This window comes from Nerophis ophidion, linkage group LG21, assembly GCF_033978795.1.
Source record: "Nerophis ophidion isolate RoL-2023_Sa linkage group LG21, RoL_Noph_v1.0, whole genome shotgun sequence".
Taxonomy (NCBI): domain Eukaryota; kingdom Metazoa; phylum Chordata; class Actinopteri; order Syngnathiformes; family Syngnathidae; genus Nerophis; species Nerophis ophidion.
Window position 1 is genome coordinate 40,726,436 of NC_084631.1, and position 27,500 is coordinate 40,753,935.

Sequence of the window (27,500 nt, forward strand, 5' to 3'; positions counted from 1 at the left end):
TTGGTCAGATGTAGTCCCAGATTGAGATTGGTCAGATCGAGTCTCAGATTTAGATTGGTCAGATTTAGTCCCAGACTCAGATTGGTCACATCTAGTCCCAGACTCAGATTGGTCACATCTAGTCCCAGATTTAGATTGGTCAACTCTAATTTAAGACTTAGATTGGTCAGGTTTAGTCTCAGACTTAGATTGGTCAGGTCTAGTCTCAGACTTAGATTGGTCAGATAAAGTCTCAGACTTTGATTGGTCAGATCTAGTTTCAGACTTTGATTGGTCAGATCTAGTCTCAGTCTTAGTTTGGTCAGTCTCAGTTTTAAGTTTTAGGCTCGATCTCGTCTCGGTCTTAGATAGGCCCGATCTCGTCTCCGGCGTTAGATCGGTCCGATTTTGTTCCCGGCGTTAGGTTGGTCCGATCTCGTCTAATGCTTAGATCGGTCCGATCTTGTCTCCGGCGTTAGCTCGGTCCGATCTTGTCTCCGGCGTTAGGTCGGTCCGATCTCGTCTCCGGCGTTAGGTCGGTCCGATCTCGTCTCATGCTTAAATCGGTCCGATCTTGTCTCGGGCTTCGATCGGCTGATCTCGTCTCGGGCTTCGATCGGCCGATCTCGTCTCGGGCTTCGATCGGCCGATCTCGTCTCGGGCTTCGATCGGTCTGATCTCGTCTCGGGCTTCGATCGGTCCGATCTCGTCTCGGCTTCGATCGGTCCGATCTCGTCTCGGGCTTCGATCGGTCCGATCTCGTCTCGGGCTTCGATCGGTCCGATCTCGTCTCGGGCTTCGATCGGTCCGATCTCGTCTCGGGCTTCGATCGGTCCGATCTCGTCTCGGCCATAGATCGGTCCGATCTCGTCTCGGCCATAGATCGGTCCGATCTCGTCTCGGCCATAGATCGGTCCGATCTCGTCTCGGCCATAGATCGGTCCGATCTCGTCTCGGCCATAGATCGGTCCGATCTCGTCTCGGCCATAGATCGGTCCGATCTCGACTCGGCCTTAGATCGGTCAGATCTCGTCTCTGCCGTTAGATTGGTCCAATTTAGTCTAATCTGAATTTTCACCAGAAGTTCCGAAAGCTCTATGAATACATGTAGCCGTATGAATACATATAGATGTATGAATACATGTAACACACAGATTGTGACTTTTAGGCTACATCGAAGAAGCTTGCATAATCCCTTGTCCGTCCGACTGCAAACTCAGCGAGTGGTCCAACTGGTCCCGGTGCAGCAAGTCCTGTGGCAGCGGGGTCAAAGTGCGCTCCAAGTGGCTGAGGGAAAAACCCTACAACAGCGGGAGGCCGTGTCCTAAACTGGACCACGTCAACCAGGTGGGACATCAAATATCAAACATCAAATATCTTGTCAATGACACTCGTCTTATTTCAACTCCTGCTCTCGTCCTTGGGGGAACTCCAACTGCAGGCCCAAGTAAGTGTGGAATGTTCCCGCACATCTGGAGTGGCTAGTACTGAAGATGTGTCCTTGTGGTGTTTGCTGACTTAGGTGTATGAAGTGGTGCCTTGTCTCAGTGACTGCGGGCAGCATGTGTGGCTGGCAGAGCCCTGGAGTGTGTGGAAAGTCAGCAACTTGGACTTGAACAACAACTGTGGTGAAGGCGTTCAGACCAGAAAAGTCCGGTAAGTTCACTCGTGTCAGGTTTTGTGTCCCAGGCTGCAATGATGTGCGATACAACTGAATTTATTTCAGTTCCGAAACCATGCAAAATTCCGGCTGGTATCAGGGATTCAGTTCCGAAAACGTTGTGCAAATACCCCTGAAGTGACTGCTGAAATTTTTAAAGTTATTTACTTTCAAATGGTAACATATTTTTCTATGAAAAGTTGTTTACTTTCAAATGGTAACATATTTTTCTATGAAACTGTGAAAATGTAAGAAAAAAGTTACTTAGACACCTATAAAACTAGTTGTCTTTAAAACAGAGGCTATTTAATTCCCTGCTCTCCAGGGGATTTATATATATATTTATATATATATGTTTATGTTTATGTGGTTTGTCCGTTATAAAGTGCTCAATACCGGGGCTAGAGCGGTTTACGTTAGGTCAGGAAAAAACACCAAGGCTATTTCATCCCTACAAGCCTGTTTCGCAGGTTTCTCTGAAGAGCTTGTAGGGATGAAATTGCCTCTGTTTTTTCCTGACCTTACGTGCGTGTGTGTGTGTGTGTATATACATCTGAATATGTATGAATATATATATATATATATATATATATATATATATATATATACACACACAAATGTATGTGTGTGTGTATATATATTTGTGTGTGTCTGTGTATATATACATATGTATTGTGTGTGTGTGTGTGTGTGTATACATATGTATATGTGTGTATACATCTGAATATGTATGAATATATATATATACAAATGTATGTGTGTGTATATATATTTGTATGTGTGTGTGTGTGTATACATATGTATATGTGTGTGTGTATACATCTGAATATGTATGAATATATATATATATATATATATATATATATATATATACAAATGTATGTGTGTGTATATATATTTGTGTGTGTATTTGTGCGTGTGTCTGTGTATATATACATATGTATGTGTGTGTATATATACATATGTATGTGTGTGTGTATTTGTGCGTGTGTCTGTATATATACATATGTATGTGTGTGTATGTATACATATGTATGTGTGTGTATATACTGTATATATATATGTATATATATATATATATCTATATATATGTGTGTGTGTGTGTATATGTATATGTATATATATATATATATATGTATATGTATATATATATATATATATATATATATATATATATATATATATATATACACATACACACTGTTAGATGTGTAACTGAACTTCAATATTTATAAAACGGCATTATATTATTATTTGTATTATTCATTTATTTCCTGGGAAAAAGAGTAGGAAAAAAAAGAGCAAAAAAATCTGTATGTAATGAAAACAACCTGAAACTTACTAATAATATATTTAGTCACTAATACTTTATAGCTGTCCCAATATCTATTTTAGCCCTTTTTTTTTTTTTTTTTAAATAACAAATATCAGCATGGCCTCCACATACTTTCACCTTTTCAGTTCACGGCCCTTCGTGGAAAAAGTTTGCACCAACCCGGAACTAAAGAATCAAAAGTATCGATATTTTGATTGGAGGATGAATATCAGGGCATAAACATCTAGTATCGGCACTATCGGTATTTCAGTATCAATCCACACACATCCACGCAGCTTTTGTATCCCTGCGGTTTACGAAGAAATATCGCAGATTACATTTTCTCAGCACTTGTGACAATTCAGGCATGGTGCTAACACAGTTTGTGCTATCAATGTGCTAAACTGCAACCTCAAGACGGAAGTGAAGCTTTACCCCTCTGAACGTAAACCCATCAGCTGACATTTGCTGCGCTGATGACTCAGCTCCCAGCGGCAGTGGCGGAAAATAGCAATACATTTATTTATCCCACGATGGGGGAAGTGCTCCAACATGAGGTGCAAACATTAAAAAAACATTACAAGAGCACAACGCTGATGCAACCAGCTGCTATTTCTAAGAACAGCTTCAAAAGCAAAAACCACAAAACCCCCAAAATGATATCATACAGTTGGAGCGTACTGATAGAAGTGTGTATCGCAGGTGTATGCTGAACACCATCGACGGGCCCTCGGAGCAGGTGGAGGACTACCTGTGTGACCCCGAGGAGATGCCCCTGGGTGCCCGGAACAGTCGCCTGCCTTGTCCGGAGGACTGCGTGTTGTCAGACTGGGGACTCTGGAGTCCGTGTCCGCTGGTAAGAACTTCTCACCAGTTTGCTTCATTACTTTGTCCGGAACATGAAGGACAAAGCAGCCTGTTTTGCACCAAGATCAGTGAAAGCCATACACGGCACACCGCTTGATTATTGTCCGGATGTCAATAACGATGTCGTCCTCCAGCCGTGTAATGTGAACCGTACCCGTGAGAGGAGGGCGTATCTTCTCCGTCAGCCCGGACAGCAACAGGAGTGTCCTCCCAGCAGCCAGTCAGAATCCTGCAAACTCAACAGCAACTGCTTCCACTACTCCTACAACATCACCGGTGAGCCTCCAAGACTTTGCTCCACAACGTGGTCCCGATTCCTACCCGGTTGACGTGGTTTTTATGGCGCGCAGACTGGAGTACGTGTCAACTGAGTGACCGAGCCGTGTGTGGGAACGGCATCAAGACGCGCATGCTGGACTGCGTGCGCAGTGACGGCAAATCTGTCGACCTGACGTTTTGTAACGAGGTGAGTGGGACTCGTTGCGAGCCTCGTGAAGTCTGAATCGCTACAAGGGTTTGTCTTTCAGCTCGGCCTGGACAGGAAGTGGCAGATGAACGCTTCCTGTGTCGTGGAATGTCCTGTCAACTGCCAGCTGTCTGAGTGGGCGCCGTGGTCCCAATGTACCCACAAGTGCGGACTGCAAGGTACTCCTGCCGCTACTTTCATTCCACAGAAAAATAATCGCATTTATTGCTTCGTTCAACAACAACATTGCCAGATTTAATTGTCAGGTTCAAATGCGGATGACATTTATTATACAAGACAAGAAGCAAGGAGGGCAGCACGGTGGGAGAGGGGTTAGTGCGCCTGACTCACAATACGAAGGTCCTGGGTTTGATCCTGCGCTCGGGATCTTTCTGTGTGGACTTTGCATGTTCTCCCCGTGACAAATCATTGTATTCTCTTTTTATTTACCATTTTTTTTTTGTAGTAGATTTATACCTTAAATATTGGCGTCGTATTGTACTTATTAGAGTTGTCGTGGAAATTTCTTAAAGACGATCCTTTAGTGACAAACAGCTTTAAAATTCTTTATTAAAGTAACAAACAAATAATAACAAGCTTTGCAAAGCGAGACCAAACCAGACCGACACATCCGTCCGTTCCAGCCTGTTCTAACTCTTTTAGAATATGTAATGACAACTATACATTCTCAGAAGTCCCACCCTCCATGCTCATTAACATACAGTATCCCAGTGGAATGAATACCCATGGTCCTGTGAAGGGGAGAGGGTGTCGTTTGCCCAGAAGGGGGGGGGGGGTCACTCAAGAAAGGGGACCAATTTAGCCCAGAGGGGGGTCAAGAATAGATGACACATATGCCCGGTCAACTAGAGTCCACATGTCACATCAAAGACACAGGAGACAGAGCTTGATCAGATAAGAGATCTCTTGCTAAGTGTCACGTTCCTGAGCCCAATAAACAACTTTTGGTACCCAGTTCAAAGAACATCATCTATTTAAACGAGTATAAGTAATTTTGCTATCACACTTAATTATCAGTTTTAAACTATAATTAAAGCTGCACGCAGCGATGGACGGGACCGAGTATATATGGAAGTCTGGGCTTCCTAGATATAAGTTAGAACAACACACTACTTTGTATTATATTGTAGTTTTTACCTTCCATAACGTGTCTACTGACAGATACATGTTAGAACTATACACTACTTTTTATTATAAATGTTGTAGTTTTTTCCTTCCATAACGTGTCTACTGACAGATATAAGTTAGAAAAACAAACTACTTTGTATTATATTGTAGTTTTGACCTTCCAAAACGTGTCTACTGACAGATATAAGTTGGAAAAACACACTACTTTGTATAATATTGTAGTTTTTACCTTCCATAACGTGTCTGCTGACAGTAATAAGTTACAACTATACACTACTTTTTCTTATAAGTGCTGTAGTTTTTACCTTCCATAAAGTGTCTACTGACAGATATAAGTTAGAAAAACAAACTACTTTGTATTATATTGTAGTTTTGACCTTCCAAAACGTGTCTACTGACAGATATAAGTTGGAAAAACACACTACTTTGTATTATATTGTAGTTTTTACCTTCCATAACGAGTCTACTGACAGATACAAGTTAGAACTATACGCTACTTTTTATTATAAATGTTGTAGTTTTTACCTTCCATAACGTGTCTACTGACAGATATAAGTTAAAAAAACACACTACTTTGTATTATATTGTAGTTTTTACCTTCCAAAACGTGTCTACTGACAGGTATAAGTTAGAACTATACACTACTTTTTATTATGAATGTTGTAGTTTTTACCTTCCATAACGTGTCTACTGATGGATATAAGTTAGAAAAACCCGATGCTAACCGCCCATTGAAAATACATGGGTACGGCTAGTAGCTACTATTAGCAAACAGATAGACCTACCAACTCGGCGCATAAAAAGTGCAGATGGCCTTAAAACGCCACAACAGTCAGGCACCATATGTAAGTACCCAAAATAAAGACTCGACATACAAATAAATTCAATCGGAGGAGAAACATAGGAGGAAACGGGATTAAAACCCGATTTTAACCGCCCATTGAAAATACATGGATACGGCTAGTAGCTACTATTAGCAAACAGACTTACCAACTCGCCGTAATATCTTAACATCGACACACTCTATCGTCGCAACTCGGCCCTGATGGTCGGCACCTATCAGATTACAATTAGTTGTAAAATGTTGGACGGTTGTTTTTACGACATGCAGGCAAACGACAGCTTTAAAACATTCCGGCGTAGCTACAGCACCTGGCAGCCATCTTGGTATAGATGATCACTGCCCCTCCCTCACAAATGTTGGTGCGTGCGCACCAGCAGCAGACAGTACAGGAAAAAAAAGAAAAACTGTGTCTGCGCACGGCAGCCATCTTTGAAATGGTTTTCAGTGCAGCGGTTCTTTGAATGCTGATAAAATCAAAACCGTAGCAGTAATAAAGACTCTTTCATTAACTTTTAATCAGAAGGGTTCAATCTCTCTCCTGTGGTAGTTTGAAGCCAACACGACAAACGCGCTCAGAGGAGATAATGTTTGAAAAAAGGTGACCGGTTTTTACAAAACTTTTGTTTTGAAGGGGGATTGCAGACTTCCTGTTGATTTTTGCTGGGAGTTGTCAATATATGAAATGTAGGTCTAAGTGAGACCTACATAGAGGTTTTTGTGTCATGTCTCTACGACATTCCTACTGTAAGTTACAAGCAGTTTTGTCTGTGTTTTCTTCCTAGTAGCAGTTTTGTCTGTGTTTTTATTCCTAGGGGGCGCTAGAGCGCAATTTTTAGTTGTGGGGTTAGGTTTTTCGGTTAGATTGCAATTTTCGCCAGTCCTGATGTGTGTCCAGTTTGGTGAGTTTTGAAGCATGTTAAGAGGGTCAAATTACAGCTCAAAGAGGCAAAGTTGAGAGTTTTTACAAAACTTTTGTTTTGAAGGGGGAATTGCAAACGTCCTGTTAATTTTTGCTGAAGGATATTAGTGTATGAAATCCAGGTCTAAGTGAGACCTACATAGAGGTTTTTGTTTCTTGTCGCTACGACATTCCTACTGAAAGTTACAGGCAGTTTTGTCTGCGTTTTCTTCCTACGGGGCGTTGGAGCGCAATTTTTAGTTTTGGGGTTAGGTTTTTTGATTAAATCGCAATGTTTGCCAGTCCTGATGTGTGTGTCAAATTTTGTGAGTTTTGAAGCATGTTAAGGGGGTCAAATTACAGCTGAAAGCTGCGGAATAATAATAATAAAGAAAGAATAAAACACTAGAAATTCAATAGGGACGTTCCGTCCCTAATTATCTGATTCGATACATTAATTTTGCATATCTACTTAACTATCAAATTCAAATCTTAACAGATTTGCTTTATAATAATCAGAGTTTTGCCATCATAGTTGGTAGTTTTACCACCATTTTCTGAATTTTACCAGAATTATTAGAATTGATGGATGGATGTCCTAGAATAATTTGCACCAAAATTATGGGATTGTTACCATAATTATTGGATACGTGCCACAATATCGGATTCGTAACTTCTTTTGAAATCTCTTTCACAGGAAATAATTGGCATGTGGTTTAGATTGTGTGCCCGACACAAGAAGTGGCAGCTGTTTATTCTCAGTAAATAAATTCAGAGAATTAAGAAGCTCGTATGTTATAAAGCCCTCAGGGCGGCCTCGGAGAGTTACCATGGTTACCGAGGCGAGACGTAGCAACAAATGAATAAACCGGTTCTCCGTCGTCAGAAGAATTATCGATCAGCTCCTCGGCCAATGTTGTTGTCAGCAAGCTTGGAAACAATTCTGCACGCTGACTGAAGAAATGACGTGCAGTTGATAGATTATTAAAGGTGTGGATAATTGCCTGGTGTGCTTGCTTGTTGTTCACATTTCCTTAGAGACAACAGCTAATTGGCGTTCTCACTTCCTTTCCCTCAAGCACTTTGTTCAATGGGAGCGGATTGGAAGTCAAATATTCCAGGAATTTTGCTGCAGGGTCTGGGATGGACCTTGGGAATCGAACCAAAGAGCCAAATAAGACCAAAAAAGGAAATAACTACAATATTAATACTGCGAGCAGCGTTGAACGGGCCCTTTCCTGACGCCCTGACCCACCACCAAAAATTTAAGGGCCGCCAAATTATGACATTTTTTTTGCTATACCTGACACGACTGCAAAATATGGGGACTTTTCCTGCAAGTTAAAGGCGTCCAAACGTAAAGAAGAAAAATCACAGCAATTTCAACAGCATCGCCCCTATAGGAGAAAAAATTACTTTTTTCTTTAAATAATATATACAGTATATGTCTTGATTGGATTATCCAGAGAATAGTGCTCGATACCATGGTAGAGTGCAATATCTATGTGTGGGAAAAATCACAAGACTACTTCATCTCTACAGAACTGTTTAATGAGGTGTTCCCTCAATCATCAGGAGATTTTAATGGAAGCATTCACATACAATAGTTTATATAGGGCACAGAGTGGGTGGGTACAGGCAGGCGTAGGGGCGTGGTGATTGGCTCATGTGTTACCAAGGAGGTGTTTCCGTCTCTGATGGCATGTTGATATGATTTCACTGCGCTTGTTGAGGGATGACAGGTCTGGATGATGTATAATAAACAGTTTCTCTTTTTTAAGCATAGGTTGCATCTCTGGTTTGTTGTGGTTGTGGCATGAATAACATACAACAAATCATTTCAAACCACAACAAAGCAATTGCAAAAGGACTGCCTGCCCCCAGACTGAACGACTCTGAAACCAATTAGGAATGAAACTGCCGCAAGAAACCTGATTGCCCTCTCAACGGGGGGGCTTACAAACATCAGTCGTTTACCAAGCAAAGGTAACACGCAAGGACACTAGCACATCCGACACGTACGTAGGATTAACCGAAGGAGCGTTTAAAGCCAGATGGAATAATCACAAGGCCTTCTTTAGAAACCTGACCTTGCGGAATTCTACAGAACTCAGCAAGCCCATTTGGAACCTCAAAGACAATAATGTCGAATATTCAATAACATGGCAAATTCTTGCATCCAGCACACCTTACAACAGTGGTAATAAAAGATGCAACCTATGCTTAAAAGAGAAACTGTTTATTATATATCATCCAGACCTGTCATCCCTCAACAAGCGCAGTGAAATCATATCAACATCAAGACGGAAACACCTCCTAGGTAACACATGAGCCAATCACCACGCCCCTACGCCTGCCTGTACCCACCCACTCTGTGCCCTATATAAACCATTGTATGTGAATGCTTCCATTAAAATCTCCTGATGATTGAGGGAACCCCTCATGAAACAGTTCTGGAGAGATGAAGTAGTCTTGTGATTTTTCCCACACCTACCTACCTACATATATATATATATATATATATAAATACATTTTATAATGAAAGTAGACTGTCATCATTTGTAGCAATTGGGTTATAAAAGTTTTGCCACAATCCATCAGATCAAAGTTTATATTTTCCCTATAAAATATCATCGCCTCTGTGTGTAGTAGCTGTCATTTTAACCGTGACTCGTTTGACCAAAATCCCTTGGAGCAGTTTGCCAAAATACCACCCCTTTTTTTTAACCGAAAAATGGCCAAATAACAAGTTTGGCACCAGGCCACGCCCACATCTTATTGCGTAGGAAAAATGTGTTCGCAATGTATAATTTCCTCTATGTGCAGGATCTTTAATTGTTACCACTCCTTATTTGGTCAAAGTCCCTTGGAGCAGTTTGTTAAAGTACCACCCCTTTTTTTTGGAAGACGAAACCAAGACGCCCGACTTCCTGTTTGTTTTCAGGTATGGGTTCCTGGGACTTTTATGTGACGGAAGTCTCCTGCCATTTTCATGTTGATACCCGTAACTGGTCGGAGGGATTATTTTTTTTCTCAAATTTTTAAAGGTGGCGCCTGAGAGCCACATTTGAAATGTCCTTTTCCAGACCCCCAACGTATAAAATAGTTTGGCATACCTGACCCACATCTGGGGCCTCTTCGTGCAAGTTAAGGGCCTGGAAAAGGCGTCCAAATGTACAGAAGCCCTAAAACGCGAGACCGTCATGCAGATAAAAGAGTTTTAAAAATATTTAGCAGCTTTCACTGGTCAATACCCACCATTGTCTCCCTGTGGGGTGTGGGTGTGGTTAGGGAAGCTGCGGAGGAGCAGGAGCGTGGTCCAGGCCCCCCAAGGAGACGGCCGGCCGTGTCCGTCCCAGATGGAGCAGTGGAAGCCCTGCCTGGTGAAGCCCTGCTACACCTGGAGATACAGTCCTTGGTCCGACTGCAAGTCCGAGGTCAGTCGGTCACTTATCTTTTTCTCTGGTGGGGGAGGGGGCGCTTTTGGAGGTCACGTGACCAGGGACCGAACAAAGTATTTATGGAGGTGTCGCAATGTAACGGGTGTGGCAGGGATCTCCTACCTTTGGGCAAGACACATCAACAAAACGTGAAGCGTAACAAGAGAGATAGTCATTACTAGTGGTATACTGGTACTGGTACTGGTACTAGTACTAGTACTAGTATAGCGGTGTTTTTCAACCCTTTTTGAGCCAAGGCACATTTTTTTAATACAACAAATACGGAAGCACACCACCAGCAGAAAAGGCAGGTCGTCGTGCCTTATTTTGAGTTTGTTGTTGTTTTCCAGTGTGTAGTGCTTAAGTTCCTGTCTTGCACTCTTATTTTGGTGGCCCTTCCTGTTTTATTGGTGTTAAGCAGCGTGAGTGCTATTCCTCGCACCTGCTTTGTGTTAGCAATTAAGACAGTTTCAGTTGTGCGGACGCTATCCTTCTTTGTTGGGTCATTCTTGATTGTCATGTCATGTACATTGTGGACGCCGTCTTTGCTCCACAGTAAGTCTTTGCTGTCGTCCAGCATTCTGTTTTTGTTTACTTTGTAGCCAGTTCAGTTTTAGTTTCGTTCTGCCAAGCCTTCCCTAAACTTGCAAAAAAGATTTTTAGACTTATACCAACTTTAATGATCCACAAGGGAACATTTTCAGCACAGTAGATCTGTTACAAAGGTTGGAAAGGATAAGGATGGAAAGGATCGTGCACACAAGGGCACAAAAAGAAGTACAAAAGTAGACTTTAAATGTACCAATTTTCAACCCAATTAGCTGAAATTACATAATCTCCCACGGCACACCAGACTGTATCTCACGGCACTCTAGGAAGAATGGTGGAAAACTGTCGGCTTTATTATAAGAAAAGTGAAGAGTTTGGGAACAACAGCAACTCAGCCACCAAGTGGTAGTCCACGTAAAAAGACAGAGAGGGGTCAGCATAGTGCAAAGACTTTCTGCACAGTCAGTTGTTACAGCGCTCCAAACTTCACATGACCTTCCAATTAGCCCACGTACGGTACGCAGAGAGCTTCATGGAATAGGTTTCCATGGCCGATCGGCTGCATCTAAGCCATCATACATCACCAATGCAAAGTATGGGATGCAGTCGTGTAAATCCCGTCGCCACCGGACTCTAGAGCGGTGGAGACTCCTTCTCCGGAGTGATGAATCACGCTGAACTTGACTGGCCTGCACAGAGTCCTGACAGAACATCTTTGGGAGGAATTAGAATAGAGATTGAAAGCCAGGCCTTCAGTGTGTGACCTCACCAATGCGCTTTTGGAAGAATGGTAGAAAATACCAGTAAAAACACTCCGCAACCTTGTGGACAGCCTTCCCAGAAGAGTTGAAGCAGTAATAGCTGTCATTTTGAACCCTATGGGTTAGGCATCAACAAATTGTCACGTATTAAGAACTGCACTGTACTGTACTGTACTACTTCATTCATCCCTTCATCAAGGTGTGACGATGTTATCTGCCTGCAGGGGGCGACGTGCGGGGATGGTCTGCGCTTCAGGAACATGTCGTGCTTTGTGACGGATGGATCGGATCTCCAGGGGAGTCTGGTGGACGACGAGCTGTGTGGGGATCTGGATCTGGTGGTGGACGGAGACACGCGGATCATACTGCAGGAGTCCTGCATCGTACCTTGTCCAGGTAAGACCGCGCCGTGAGGAAAATACAAATATGAAACGTTGACCATTGCTGGATTTTTCCAAACCTGCAGGAGAATGCTACCTGACCGACTGGACCGCTTGGAGTGCGTGCCAGTTGAGTTGTGAGAGCGGGGACGACCTGGGCTTCGGTTCAGTCCAAGTCCGCTCTCGGGCCGTCGTGGCCCAGGACCCTGAAAATCTGCTTCAGTGTCCAGGACAGGAGCTGGAAGCACGGCCATGTACAGGTCAGACTGAAACTGAAACCGAAACCTTAATACTGTTTATTACGTTCAGTCCGATACAGTCTTTTCACCATACCGATAGTGGTGCCTGGAGTAACTTACATTAATTAGGATATAAGCAGGGACCTTACATACTTGTATTCTTTTTAAGTGTGGTACGCTAGAAAGGGCTTGTATCGTACATGATATCACACACAAGTAAACATGCTGCAGGACAGCTTGTATCGCACATGATATCACACACATGTGGACACGCTGCAGCACTTTTTGTATTGCACATATCACACAAGTCAACACGGTGCAGGACTGCTTGTATCGCACATGATATCACACAAAAGTGAACACGCTGCAGGACTGCTTGTATCGCATATGATATCACACACAAGTTGACACGCTGCAGGACTGCTTGTATCGCACATGATATCACACACAAGTAAACACGCTGCAGGGCTGCTTGTATCGCACATGAAATCACACACAAGTAGACACGCTGCAGGACGGTTTGTATTGAACATGATATCACACACAAATAAACACGCTGCAGGATTGGTTGTATCACACATATCACACAAGTAAACACAATGCAGGACTGCTTGTATCACACATGATATCACACACAAGTAAACACGTTGCAGGACTGCTTGTATCACACATGATATCACACACAAGTAAAAACAAAGCAGGACTGCTTGCATCGCACATGGTATCGCACACAAACACGCTGCAGGACTGCTTGTATCACACATGATATCACACCCAAATTAACACACAGAAGGACCACTTGTATCACACGATCTCACACACAAGTAAACACCCTGCAGGACTGCTTGTATCACACATATCGCACACAAGTAAACATACTGCATGACTGCTTGCATCGCACATGATATCACACCCAAGTGAACACGCTGCAGTACTGCTTGTATCGCACATGATATCACACACAAGTAAACACGCTGCAGGGCTGCTTGTATCGCACATGATATCACACACATGTAAACACGCTGCAGGGCTGCTTGTATCGCACATGATACCACACACATGTAAACACGCTGCAGGACTGCTTGTATCGCACATGATATCACACACAAGTAAACACGCTGCAGGACTGCTTGTATCGCACATGATATCACACACAAGTAAACACACTGCAGGACTGCTTGTGTCACACATGATATCACACACAAGTAAACACGCTGCAGGACTACTTGTATCGCACATGATATCACACACAAGTAAACACACTGCAGGACTGCTTGTGTCCCACATGATATCACACACCAGTAAACACGCTGCAGGACTGCTTCTATCGCACATGATATCACACAAAAGTGAACACACTGCAGGACTACTTGTATCGCACATGATATCACACAAAAGTGAACACGCTGCAGGAGTGCCTGTATCGCATATGATATCACACACAAGTCAACACGTTGCAGGACTGCTTGTATCAAACATGATATCACACAAAAGTGAACACACTGCAGGACTACTTGTATCGCACATGATATCACACACAAGTCAACACGTTGCAGGACTGCTTGTATCAAACATGATATCACACAAAAGTGAACACACTGCAGGACTACTTGTATCGCACATGATATCACACACAAGTCAACACGTTGCAGGACTGCTTGTATCACATATGATATCACACAAAAGTGAACACACTGCAGGATTACTTCTATCGCACATGATTTCACACAAAAGTGAACACGCTGCAGGAGTGCATGTATCGCACACGATATCACACAAAAGTGAACACGCTGCCGGAGTGCTTGTATCGCACATGATATCACACAAAAGTGAACACGTTGCCGGAGTGCTTGTATCGCACATGATGTCACACAAAAGTGAACACGCTGCAGGAGTGCTTGTATTGCATATATCACACAAATCAACACGTTGCAGGACTGCTTGTATCGCACATGATATCAAACAAGTAAACATGCTGCATCACTTTTTGCATTGCACATGTCACACACAAGTCAACACACTGTGGGACTGCGTGTATTGCACATGATATCACACACAAGTGAACACGCTGCAGAACTGCGTGTATTGCACATGATATCACACACAAGTGAACACACTGCAGAACTGCGTGTATTGCACATGATATCACACACAAGTGAACACGCTGCAGAACTGCTTCTATCGCACATGATATCACATACAAGTAAACACTGCAGGACTGTGGGTTCTTCCGAGGATGTTGTAGTCGTAAAGATTTGTGCAGTCATTTGAGACATTTGTGCAGTCCTTTGAGACATTTGTGATTTGGGGCTATATAAATAAACATTGATTGATTGATTGACTGCTTGTATCGCACATGATATCACACATTTTACATGTTTGCGTCCCATTCTCGCTGATATTGGATTTCAATATGGAACTGGCACACCCATTATGGTTATAATCATACTTGCCAACCCTCACGGATTTCCCGGGAGACTCCCGAAATTCAGCGCCTCTCCCGAAAACCTCCTGGAAGAAATTTTCTCCCAAAATTCAGCCGTAGCTGGAGGCCACGCCCCCTCCTGCTCCATGCGGACCTGAGTGTGGACAGCCTGTTTTCCCGTCCGCTTTCCCACTATAGAACCTTTATTTAACCAGATAAGAAACCCATTGATTGATTGATTAATTGATTGATTGATACTTTTATTAGTAGATTGCACAGTACAGTACATATTCCGTACAATTGACCACTAAATGGTAACACCCCAATAAGTTTTTCAACTTGTTTAAGTCGGGGTCCACGTTAATCAATTCATTGAGATCAAGATCTCTTTCACAAGGGTGACCTGGCCAAGAGGTCAACAGCACATGTCACAGAGCAGTTTCAAAAAAGTAATACATTAAGACATACATTTTAAAATACATAAAAGAGAACTGTAAAACAATAAAGATTTACTCATTTTAAAAACACAGGAACTGAGCAAAAGTCTCTTGCTCTCTGTCCCTCAGGACAGAACGGAAGGCTCCAAATGGAATTAGTTCAGTGAGTTTCAGTTTCGTCTGCAATGCATTCCATGCCAAAAGCTCTTTTCCCAAATTCAGTCTGTACATGGGGAACTGTTAAAACATACCCATTGTTAGAACGTAACACGTAAGAGCTGTTTTTTCTTTGTAACAAAGTACACAAGTATGGAGGTATTAAACCTAAAAGAGCTTTATATATAAACAGCTTGCCTGCCAATCACGTTACAACATCTACAGATTTGAATAAAAAACTGCACACACAAGGAGACGAAGCAAAAGAACGAGAAGTTACAGCCATGGCGACGCTGTTTGTAACAGAGTGATCTATGCTGTCTGTTGCCATCTCCTGGTGAATGTTGGCTATAGCGTTATGGGGTTGCTTTTTAAATGGCCAATGATTTACGTGGTGTTGGGCACCTGATGGCAAGTGAGGGAGTCTGTTCTGAAGCCTACAGTAAAGAGACGTAACTTCATCACCTCGCCTGGTTACTGACTCCAACACAATATATTACACCGTCGACGAGCAAAATGAAGAAATGCGCTTGCAAGTTCCAAAACGAATGGAAACAAGAGTTTCAGTTTATCCAGGAGAGTTCGAAGGGGAAGGGGTATGTTGCCTGTAAATTTTGTAGAACAGACTTCTCCATTGAACACGGCGGCCGAACGGATATACTCAGTCATGAACGGTCAGCAAAGCACAAAGCGTCCGCAGCGCAGCATCGTTCACAACCCAACAACCCACCTGGCAAAATGGAGACCCGATGGTGTAACTTATGCTGAGACAAAGATGGCTATGCTGATAGCTGGAAGCAACATCCCGTTCTCATTTGCGGATGTCTACAACAAATCCGTGAAGGATATGTTCCCAGATTCGGAGATCGCTCGCCAGTACGCAAATGGCAGAACAAAGGTTATTCAAATAGTGAGAGGTAAGTGTTTTTTTTGTTTTTTTTAGTAACCAGCAAGGACAGTACAGTTAGTAGAACTGTGTTTTTATTACTGTGTATTTGATAGGTGCCGTCGGAAATTCAACTATTTATTTTAGCGATTCCTAGAGCTCAAAAAAGTCTGCGGGCTATAGAGCATTTTCCGTTCGGGCTCCAGTACTCTGGAATGCCCTCCCGGTAACAGTTCGAGATGCTACCTCAGTAGAAGCATTTAAGTCTCACCTTAAAACTCATCTGTATACTCTAGCCTTTAAATAGACCTCCTTTTTAGACCAGTTGATCTGCCGCTTCTTTTCTTTCTCCTATGTCCCCCCCTCCCTTGTGGAGGGGGTCCGGTCCGATGACCATGGATGAAGTACTGGCTGTCCAGAGTTGAGACCCAGGATGGACCGCTCGTCGGGACCCAGGATGGACCGCTCGCCTGTATCTGTTGGGGACATCTCTACGCTGCTGATCCGCTTGAGATGGTTTCCTGTGGACGGGACTCTCGCTGCTGTCTTGGAGCCACTATGGATTGAACTTTCACAGTATCATGTTAGACCCGCTCGACATCCATTGCTTTCGGTCCCCTAGAGGGCTGGGGTTGCCCACATCTGAGGTCCTCTCCAAGGTTTCTCATAGTCAGCATTGTCACTGGCGTCCCACTGGATGTGAATTCTCCCTGCCCACTGGGTGTGAGTTTTCCTTGCCCTTTTGTGGGTTCTTCCGAGGATGTTGTAGTCGTAATGATTTGTGCAGTCCTTTGAGACATTTGTGATTTGGGGCTATATAAATAAACATTGATTGATTGATTGATTTTATTTATATATATAATAAAATAAATATATATAGCTATAATTTACTGAAAGTCAAGTATTTCATACATATATATATATATATATATATATATGAAACATATATGAAATACTCGAAATGGTGAATTGTAAGCTGTAAATATACTCCTCCCCTCTTAACCACGCCTCCACCCCCCACCTCCCGAAATCGAAGGTCTCAAGGTTGGCAAGTATGGTTATAATTTAAATGGATGTATTTCTCTCTACTGTGTGTTCATGTCTTCACTGCTTGCCGCTACTTTTGCTGAGAGAATTTGTAGTAAATTGTTCCTGTTTGGGTCAAGATGGAACTGTTCCCTCGCCACAGAGTCACTAGTACGGCCCAAAGCCTTCCAGAAGCCACCATGAACCAGGAAGAAAACAAAAAGAAATAAACAAGCTCAAATTGCTTCTTGATTTACTTTAGTTTGATGAAATTGTCTTTTTGACCTTTTAGTCTTCAACTAATTCTCCCATTGCACAGCCAAATAAAAAAAAGTTAGGTTTCGTTGTCTGATTCATTAAATGGTACAGTTTGTTTTGTTTGTACTGCTGAAGATGGTTGTTTTGACTAAAGAGACAACATTCTTCCTCCAGAGGGACAGTGTTTGGACTACAAGTGGCGAGCGGCAGCATGGCGAGGATCCTCACGCCACGTGTGGTGTCAACGCTCGGACGGGTTGAACGTCACAGGTGAGTCGTTCGTACTCCGGCACACGTTACACCAGTTTTGAAACCCGGAAGCATGTGGCGTTTTGCACACACCCCAGAAGCAGTGAGGTTGTGTAAATGGTAAATAAAAATAGAATACAATGATTTGCAAATCCTTTTTAACTTGGATTCAATTGAATATACTACAAAGATAAGATATTTAACCTTCGAACTGGCAACTTTGTTATTTTTTGCAAATATCAGCTCATTTGGAATTTGACGCCTGCGACATGTTTCAAAAAAGCTGGCACAAGTGGTAAAAAAGAGTGAGAAAGTTGAGGAATGCTCATCAAAGACTTAGTTTGGAATATCCCACAGGTGAGCAGGCTAATTGGGAACAGGCAGGCGGACACCCCTGCTTATTTCAGCAAGACGATGCCAAGCCACGTGTTGCAACAGCGTGGCTTCGTCGTAAAAGAGTGTGGGTACTAGACTGGCCTGCCTGTGGTCCAGACATTGAAAATGTGTGGTGCAATATGAAGGCTTTTGGAGCAACATATGTTGCCATCCAAGCGACGTTATCATGGACACCCCTGCTTTTTTCAGCAAGACGATGCCAAGCCACGTGTTGCAACAGCGTGGCTTCGTAGTAAAAGAGTGTGGGTACTAGACTGGCCTGCCTGTAGTCCAGACATTGAAAATGTGTGGTGCAATATGAAGGCTTTTGGAGCAACATATGTTGCCATCCAAGCGACGTTATCATGGACGCCCCTACTTATTTCAGCAAGACGATGCCAAGCCACGTATTACAACAGCGTGGCTTCGTCGTAAAAAAGTGCGGGTACTAGACTGGCTTGCCTGTAGTCCAGCCATTGAAAATGTGTGGTGCAATATGAAGGCTTTTGGAGCAACATATGTTGCCATCCAAGCGACGTTATCATGGACACCCCTGCTTATTTCAGCAAGACGATGCCAAACCATGTGTTGCAACAGCGTGGCTACGTCGTAAAAGAGTGTGGGTACTAGACTGGCCTTCCTGTAATCGAGACATTGAAAATGTGTGGTGCAACATGAAGGCTTTTGGAGCAACATATGTTGCCATCCAAGCAACGTTATCATGGACGCCCCTGCTTATTTCAGCAAGACTATGCCATGCCACGTATTACAACAGCGTGGCTTCGTCGTAAAAAAGTGCGGGTACTAAACTGGCTTGCCTGTAGTCCAGACATTGAAAATTTGTGAAGGCTAAAATATGAGAAGGGAGACCTGTTGAACAACTTGAGCTGTACATCAAGCAAGAATGGGGAAAAATTCCACTTCAAAAATGTGTCTCCTCGGTTCCCAAACCTTTACTGAGTGTTGTTATAAGGAAAGGCAATGTAACACACTGGTAAAAAATGCCTTTTAAGCTAATTGGGAACAGGTGGGGGCCATGATTGGGTATTAAAGCAGATGCCATGAAAAGCTCAATCGTTCACAAACAAGGACAGGGCGAGGGTCACCACTTTGTCAACATATGCCTGAGCAAATTCTTGAAGAACAACATTTCTCAAGCAGCTGTTGCAAGAATTTTAGGGATTTCACCATCTACGCTCTGTAATATCATTAAAAGGTTCAGAGAATCTGGAGAAATAAAGGCCCCCAGGCGATACTGCACCATAAAGCGACATCAGTGTGTAAAGGATATCACCACATAGGCTCAGGAACATTTCAGAAAACCACTGTCAGTAACTACAGTTGGTCGTAACATCTGTAAGTGCAATTTAAACTCTACTATGCAAAGCCACAGCCATTTATCAACAACACCCAGAAACGCCGCCGGCTTCGCTGGGGCCGAGCTCATTTAGGATGGACTGATGCAAAGTGGAAAAGTGTTCTGTGGTCTGACGAGTCCACATTTCAAATTGTCTTTGGAAACTTGGAAATTAGCCATTTACACAATCAATCAATGTTTACTTATATAGCCCTAAATCACGGGTGTCTCAAAGGGCTGCACAAGCAACAACCACATCCTAGGCTCGGATCCCACATCAGGGCAAGGAAAAACTCAACCCAATGGAATGACAATGACAAACCTTGGAGGGGACAGCAGATGTGGGGACCACTTCATAGTGGATCTAACATAATAGTGAGAGTCCAGTCCATGGTGGATCTAACATAATAGTGAGAGTCCAGTCCATAGTGGATCCAACATAATAGTGAGAGTCCAGTCCATAGTGGATCTAACATAATAGTGTGAGAGTCCAGTCCATAGTGGATCTAACATAATAGTGTGAGAGTCCAGTCCATAGTGGATCTAACATAATAGTGTGAGAGTCCAGTCCATAGTGGATCTAACATAATAGTGAGAGTCCAGTCCATAGTGGATCTAACATAATAGTGTGAGAGTCCAGTCCATAGTGGATCTAACATAATAGTGTGAGAGTCCAGTCCATAGTGGATCTAACATAATAGTGAGAGTCCAGTCCATAGTGGATCTAACATAATAGTGTGAGAGTCCAGTCCATAGTGGATCTAACATAATAGTGTGAGAGTCCAGTCCATAGTGGATCTAACATAATAGTGAGAGTCCAGTCCATAGTGGATCTAACATAATAGTGTGAGAGTCCAGTCCATAGTGGATCTAACATAATAGTGAGAGTCCAGTCCATAGTGGATCTAACATAATAGTGAGAGTCCAGTCCATAGTGGATCTAACATAATAGCGAGAGTCCAGTCCATAGTGGATCTAACATAATAGTGTGAGAGTCCAGTCCATAGTGGATCTATCATAATAGTGTGTGAGTCCAGTCCATAGTGGATCTAACATAATAGTGAGAGTCCAGTCCATAGTGGATCCAACATAATAGTGTGAGTCCAGTCCATAGTGGATCTAACATAATAGTGTGAGAGTCCAGTCCATAGTGGATCTAACATAATAGTGTGAGAGTCCAGTCCATAGTGGAGCTAACATAATAGTGAGAGTCCAGTCCATAGTGGATCTAACATAATAGTGTGAGAGTCCAGTCCATAGTGGATCTAACATAACAGTGTGAGAGTCCAGTCCATAGTGGATCTAACATAATAGTGTGAGAGTCCAGTCCATAGTGGATCTAACATAATAGTGAGAGTCCAGTCCATAGTGGATCTAACATAATAGTGTGAGAGTCCAGTCCATAGTGGATCTAACATAATAGTGTGAGAGTCCAGTCCATAGTGGATCTAACATAATAGTGTGAGAGTCCAGTCCATAGTGGATCTAACATAATAGTGTGAGAGTCTTACTCTAGACTTCCTAGCCTGTCCCGCATAGGGTTGTACGTTATACCTGTACTAGTATAGTATCGCAGTACTAATGATTAAAAAACGGTACTATACTTTGTTTAAAACATTTTTTTAGCGGGAATGACGGCACGTCATCACATCGTGACCTTGCTGGTTTTACAAGCAGAGGAGCATGTTCGGCAGCGCGCGCACACAGATCACCTACAAGCAGACACAGTGTGTAGACAGAAAAGGGAGAACGGACACATTTTGGTGTAAAAAGTCAAGATAAAGGTGAAGTTATAGCATTGAAACACCCTCAGGAAGAGCTGCTTTAAGACATGGCTAGCTGGCTAGCAGCTAACATCCATCCTCAGTGTTTTTGCTACTTCTAAATCACTAATTCTCGTCTCCATGGCGACAATTAATGTAAGTTATCACTGGAGGACGAGGAATATCCAAACATGCTTCACTACACACCGTAGGAGGATACTATAGCTCACCGGCGTCACAATGTAAACAAACACCTGACATCCACTGTAATGATACCAAGTACAAGAGCGTATCTAGTCGATACTACTATGATTACATCAATGTTTTTTAATTTGTTCATATTATATTCATAATACTCAGGAAATGGGTCCCTGGACACATGAGGACTTTGAATATGACCAATGTATGATCCTGTAACCACTTGATATCGCATCGATACCTAAATGTGTGGTATCATCCAAAACTAATGTCAAGTCTCAAAGAAGAGAAGAATAAGTGATTATTCAATTTGAACAGAAGTGTAGATAGAACACGTTGAAACAGAAAATAAGCAGATATTAACAGTAAATGAACAAGTAGATTAATAATCCATTTTTACAGTTTGTCCCTCATAATGTGTACAAAATAATAGGTGTATAAATGACACAATATGTTACTGCATACTAATTAGGAGTCTTTGTTTGTTTACTTACTACTAAAAGACAAGTTATCTAGTATGTTCACTATTTTATTCAAGGAGTAAATTACAATAATAAACATATGTTTTCGTTCGAATAAAGACAATAAAGACATTTTTTGCCGTCTCCTTCATTTAGGAAAGTATCAAAAAGTATTGAAATACATTTTGGTACCGGTACCAAAATGTTGGTATCGGGACAACACCCGTACAAAGTATAAAATGGTGTGTAGTACTAGTGGTGATCTACTAAAACTGTATTCAGCTGATAACAAGTACAAAAGCATCGAACTACATTTTGTTTTCTATTGTTTTGTTCTGACCTGACTTTTCAATTGTTGGTTTGACAGGCGGCTGCCCGGCAACAACACAACCGTTGGCCGACAGATCATGTGACCCGGCCTGCACCAAACCTCGATCTTTTTGTACCGAGGTGAGTTTGCCGTCAAAGAGCGTTTTGTGTGCCTGGGAACACCGGCCAGAATTCCGCCTGCCAACTAGTTAACTGACAAGAGCTCTGCTCGGTTCGAAGCCGAGTGTGAATCGACCGGGATGAGAATCAGCACCTCCAAGTCCGAGTCCGTGGTTCCTCTCCCGGAAAAGGGTGGAGTGCCATCTCCGGGTTGGAGGAGTTTAAGAACCTTGGAGTCTTGTTCATGAGTTAGGGAAGATTGGATGGTGAGATCGACAGGCGTCGTCGTCCCTAATCCGGACGCTGTATCGATCCGTTGTGGTGAAGAAGGAGCTGAGCCGGAAGGCAAAGCTCTCAATTTACCGGTCCATCTACGTTCCCATCCTCACCTATGGTCATGAGCTTTGGGTTATGACCGAAAGGACAAGATCACGGGTACAAGTTTCCTCTGCCGGGTGGCGGGTCTCTCCCTTAGAGATAGGGTGAGAAGCTCTGCCATCCGGGAGGAACTCAAAGTAATTACGCTGCTCCTCCACATGGAGAGGAGCCATATGAGGTGGTTCGGGCATGTTAAGTGATTTATATGGTGAGTGTTACCGGGAGTGTTGAGTGAGGAGCGGGAGTCCAAGAGGGGCAAGGCAAGCTCGGAGACCCAGGGACGGGCAGGAGATCAGGGGCAAGAGCGAGGTGTCAAAGTCTGTGTCAAGGCGGGAGGTTGGCAGCCAGGGAACCAGAGGGGATACGGGGGAGGCGAGACACACAACTCGTAACCAGGGAACGGAGGAATGCTGCTGAAACAACATGGAAACACGATGCAAATGAACACTGAGGAGGAGAAAACACAGAGAGCATAGAGCAGTGGTTCTTAACCAGGGTTCGATGAGTCGGCCTCTGGTTCGGCGGAGGTCAAAACTCACCTGACTCATCGTGTAAATATAAACGTATCCCTATCGGCGTATTACGGATATGGCAACAGCCGACTGATTTGCAGGCGTGTAATTTCTTGTGAGTTTACGCACTGTGTTGGTTTCGTTGTTTGAAGAAGGTGACGTTCATGCACAGTTCATTTTGTGCACCGGTAAAAAAAACATTGTAACACTTTAGTATGGGGGACATATTCACCATTAATTGGTAGCTTACTAACATGCAAATTAGTAACATATTGGCTCTTAAGTAGTCATTATTAAGTACTTATTCATCTTTTATTCAGCATGGCCTTATTATAACCTAACACCGACCTCAACCCTAACCAAATAACCCCAACCCAACCCCAACCAAATACATCTAAATTAAGTCTTTATTACTTAAAATATGGTCTCCCTAGTGTCCAAATAACTCTAAATTAAGTCTTTGTTACTTAGAATATGTTCCCCATACTAAAATGTTACCAAAAACGTATAACTTATAGGGACGGCGTGGCGTGGCGCAACCTGAGGGTCCCTGGTTCAATCTCCGCCTAGTCCCAACCTCGTTACGTCCGTTGTGTCCTGAGCAAGACACTTCACCCTTGCTCCTGATGGGTGCTGGTTAGCGCCTTGCATGGCAGCTCCCTCCATCAGTGTGTGAATGTGGAAGTAGTGTCAAAGCGCTTTGAGTACCTTGAAGGTAGAAAAGCGCTCTACAAGTATAACCCATTTATCATGTATAACTTTGTCTTGAATTAAAAAAAAAATATATATATATATTATTTTTCACTAAAGAAGGGTTCTGTGAATGCACTTATGAAACTGGTGGGGTTCGGTACCTCCAACAAAGTTAAAAACCACTGGCATAGAGCTATATGTGTCGGCCTACTGTACGGGAACAGGTAGCTACGTTCTGGCCTGGAACGCAGGTTTGCTCTGGCTTAAGAAGCACAGGGAACTCATCGGGAACAGGTGTGTTGAGTGCTGATTGGTTGCAGCTGCGTCGGTGAGATTTCCAAAAGAGCCTGTACATGCACAAGAAGGAGAAACACCGGCATGTCTGGATGATTCGCCTCCATCTTTCTAGTGGTTGCCGCCGAATTATCGAACGGGTTGTTATGAACCTAGCTGTGGCGCGGCCTTTCTGGCGTCACTTCCTGTGTGGGGCGCGGCCTTTCTGGCGTCACTTCCTTTCCGAACACAGTTTGTAAACGATCGAAGAGTCCATAGAAAGCTACGAGCCGGAGATTCATGAAATACACAGCACACCCGTCCAAACTTTTTCCACTGAGGGCCGCCCACTGAAAAATCAAAGCAAACTGGGGCCATTTTGATATGTTTTTTTTTTTTTAAAAACCAATACAAAATATGTATTAAAATATACATTTAGGCCTCCACTCAGGCTTGATCCCGGTGACACCAAAGGGTTTTGGTCAAAAAAATATATAAAAAATTTGCCATTATTCAGTATTAATAGTATTATTATAGGCTTACATCTATAGATCAACATTAGGTCTATCTGTCAATATATATTATTTAAAAAAAAATTAAGTTGTATGCTCTTTTTGTCAAAGAAAATAATTTTTTTTAATAGAAAAAGTGAAGTGAAGTGAATTACATTTATATAGCGCTTTTTCTCTAGTGACTCAAAGCGCTTTACATAGTGAAACCCAATATCTAAGTTACATTCAAACCAGTGTGGGTGGCACTGGGAGCAGGTGGGTAAAGTGTCTTGCCCAAGGACACAACGGCAGTGACTAGGATGGCAGAAGCGGGAATCCAACCTGCAACCCTCAAGTTGCTGGCACGGCCACTCTACCAACCGAGCTAAACCGTCCCAAAAACACAAAATATGCAATATTTTCACCCAACAACATTTTTGAGTGGAATATTTTAGATTTTATAATAAGTGTAGCTTTAAAAAGGTAAATAAGTAATAACATTGATTTTAATTCATTATTATTTTTTGAGTAATGACACTTTAAAAAAAAATCACACTAAAATTATTGGGGATCCAAAAGGGTCCTACTCATTAAAGTGTTAAAAAATGAATTATAATTATTTTGTTCGAACACAATAATCTCAAGATCACTTCAGATCTATCCGTCAATTATAAGTTTTATTGTTGTTTATGTTTTTTGTTTGTTCGTTTTTAAACAAAAACGTGTGGCAGACACAAAATATGCAACATTTTCCACATTTTCCATCCATTTCCTACCGCTTATTCCCTTTGGTGTCGCGGGGGGCGCTGGTGCCTATCTCAGGGTGGAATATTTAATGTGACGTAATTGGAGCCTTGAATAGGTCAAAAAATTCATAATGACATTGATTTTGATTCATTATTTTGTTTAAGAAAGAAACAGCCTGCATGGCAGTTTTTGTGTTATTAGTGTCAAAATTGCAACATTTACTTGTTGAATTTCACATGTTTGCTCCTTTATACAACTTTTTATGTTTTGTATTTTTTTAATCGTATTTTAAGAATGTGCCGTTGGGCCGTTAAAAGATTCCTTGTGGGCCGCACTTTGGACATCCCTGTTTTAAGGGGTATGACATAGCCTAATTGTCGACTACGCCAGGGCTTGTGAGAAACTGTGAGAAAGTCAAACTGGAGTTCTTGTTTGTGTGACGGACTTCCTGTTTGTGTCAGGCGGGTGTGTGTGGCTGTGACGAGGGCTACACGGAAGTCATGACGTCGGACGGCCTACTGGACCAGTGCACCGTCATCCCAGTGCTGGAGATTCCCAGCGCCGACGACAACAAAGCAGACGTTAAAACCATCCGAGCCTTCAACCCCACCCAGCCGGCGGTCAGCCCGCCTGGCAGAGTGGGACGCACCTGGTTTCTGCAGCCCTTTGGTCCAGGTAATCACATCCGAATGAGGACACAATATTGCCAATGAAATAGACTTAAACTTTCTTTTATTGTCATTCAAATTTGAACTTTACAGTACAGATAAGAACGAAATTTTGTTGCATTAGCGCATGTAGTGCAAGATAAAAGAGCAATAAGGTGCAGATATACAGTAAATAAATATATTGCACTTATGCATTTGTGTCAGGTTCAAACACTGATGACATCTATTAAACAAGACAAGAAGCAAGGAATTAAACAGACAGAATTAAATTTGGCTCAATGAGAAGAGCACGTACACCTGTACCCTTGTACAGTGACGAAAGATTGTACGCCTCCTCTTTTATTTGGACTTTCTCCGATTACGTGGTAACAGCTGTTTCTAAAGGGAGGGGGGTCGTAAACAGCCGCTGCCTTTGGTTACAAAACAGTTCAAAGAAAAGGGGCCTGGAGGTAGGTCAGACCCTGCCTCCTCTCCGCTTTGTAGATCTCGGGTAAAGACAAAATCTTCCTGTGGATTACAATACATCAAAGAAACCGACCCCTTCATGTCGCTTCCCATCATACACAGTGGAGTTTTTACAAGCCTTTTGATTGGTATGATCAAAGACCGCTTTTGTCCTCTTGCAGGGCCAGCTGAACTCAATGTAACAAAGTTTTGTGATAACTTTGATATAATTATTCTGACAATATGCATCCAGGTTTATGGATGTATGTTATATTGTCTTTATATTCCAGCCAGTTAATTTGTTTTTGGGGGGAATTGAGGGGATTATTTCAATGTGTTTAAGTCTTACAGCCTGAGGGAAGAAGCTGTTACACAATCTGGAGGTTCTGCCATGGAGGCTGCGGAACCTCTTCCCAGAGTCCAGCAGGGAAAACAGTCCTTGCTGGGGGTGGGAGGAGTCTCTGCAGATTTTCTGAGCCCTGTGTAGGAGGAAGAGGAGTCCTGATGATTTTTTTCCGCCATCCTCACCACTCTCTGCAGAGGCTTCCAGTCAGAGGCACTGGCGTCCAGTCAGAGGCACTGGCGTCCAGTCAGAGGCACTGGCGTCCAGTCAGAGGCACTGGCGTCCAGTCAGAGGCACTGGCGTCCAGTCAGAGGCACTGGCGTCCAGTCTGAGGCACTGGCGTCCAGTCTGAGGCACTGGCGTCCAGTCTGAGGCACTGGCGTC

At 42.9% G+C, this 27,500-nt stretch overlaps 1 protein-coding gene across 1 annotated transcript in view; it reads left to right on the forward strand.

Annotated features, from left to right (window-relative positions):
- The window catches only part of LOC133540117 (thrombospondin type-1 domain-containing protein 7A-like), a 149,572-nt gene that overhangs the window by 112,897 nt on the left and 9,175 nt on the right, over nt 1-27,500 (forward strand). Inside the window, exons 14-26 of the mRNA XM_061882624.1 lie at nt 1,148-1,326; nt 1,421-1,426; nt 1,502-1,635; nt 3,657-3,810; nt 3,956-4,097; nt 4,172-4,287; nt 4,349-4,466; nt 10,470-10,615; nt 12,153-12,324; nt 12,395-12,568; nt 17,910-18,005; nt 22,506-22,588; nt 26,123-26,336. Of these exons, the coding sequence (XP_061738608.1) occupies nt 1,148-1,326; nt 1,421-1,426; nt 1,502-1,635; nt 3,657-3,810; nt 3,956-4,097; nt 4,172-4,287; nt 4,349-4,466; nt 10,470-10,615; nt 12,153-12,324; nt 12,395-12,568; nt 17,910-18,005; nt 22,506-22,588; nt 26,123-26,336 (1,734 nt within the window). The remainder of the gene's footprint in view (nt 1-1,147; nt 1,327-1,420; nt 1,427-1,501; nt 1,636-3,656; nt 3,811-3,955; nt 4,098-4,171; nt 4,288-4,348; nt 4,467-10,469; nt 10,616-12,152; nt 12,325-12,394; nt 12,569-17,909; nt 18,006-22,505; nt 22,589-26,122; nt 26,337-27,500) is intronic.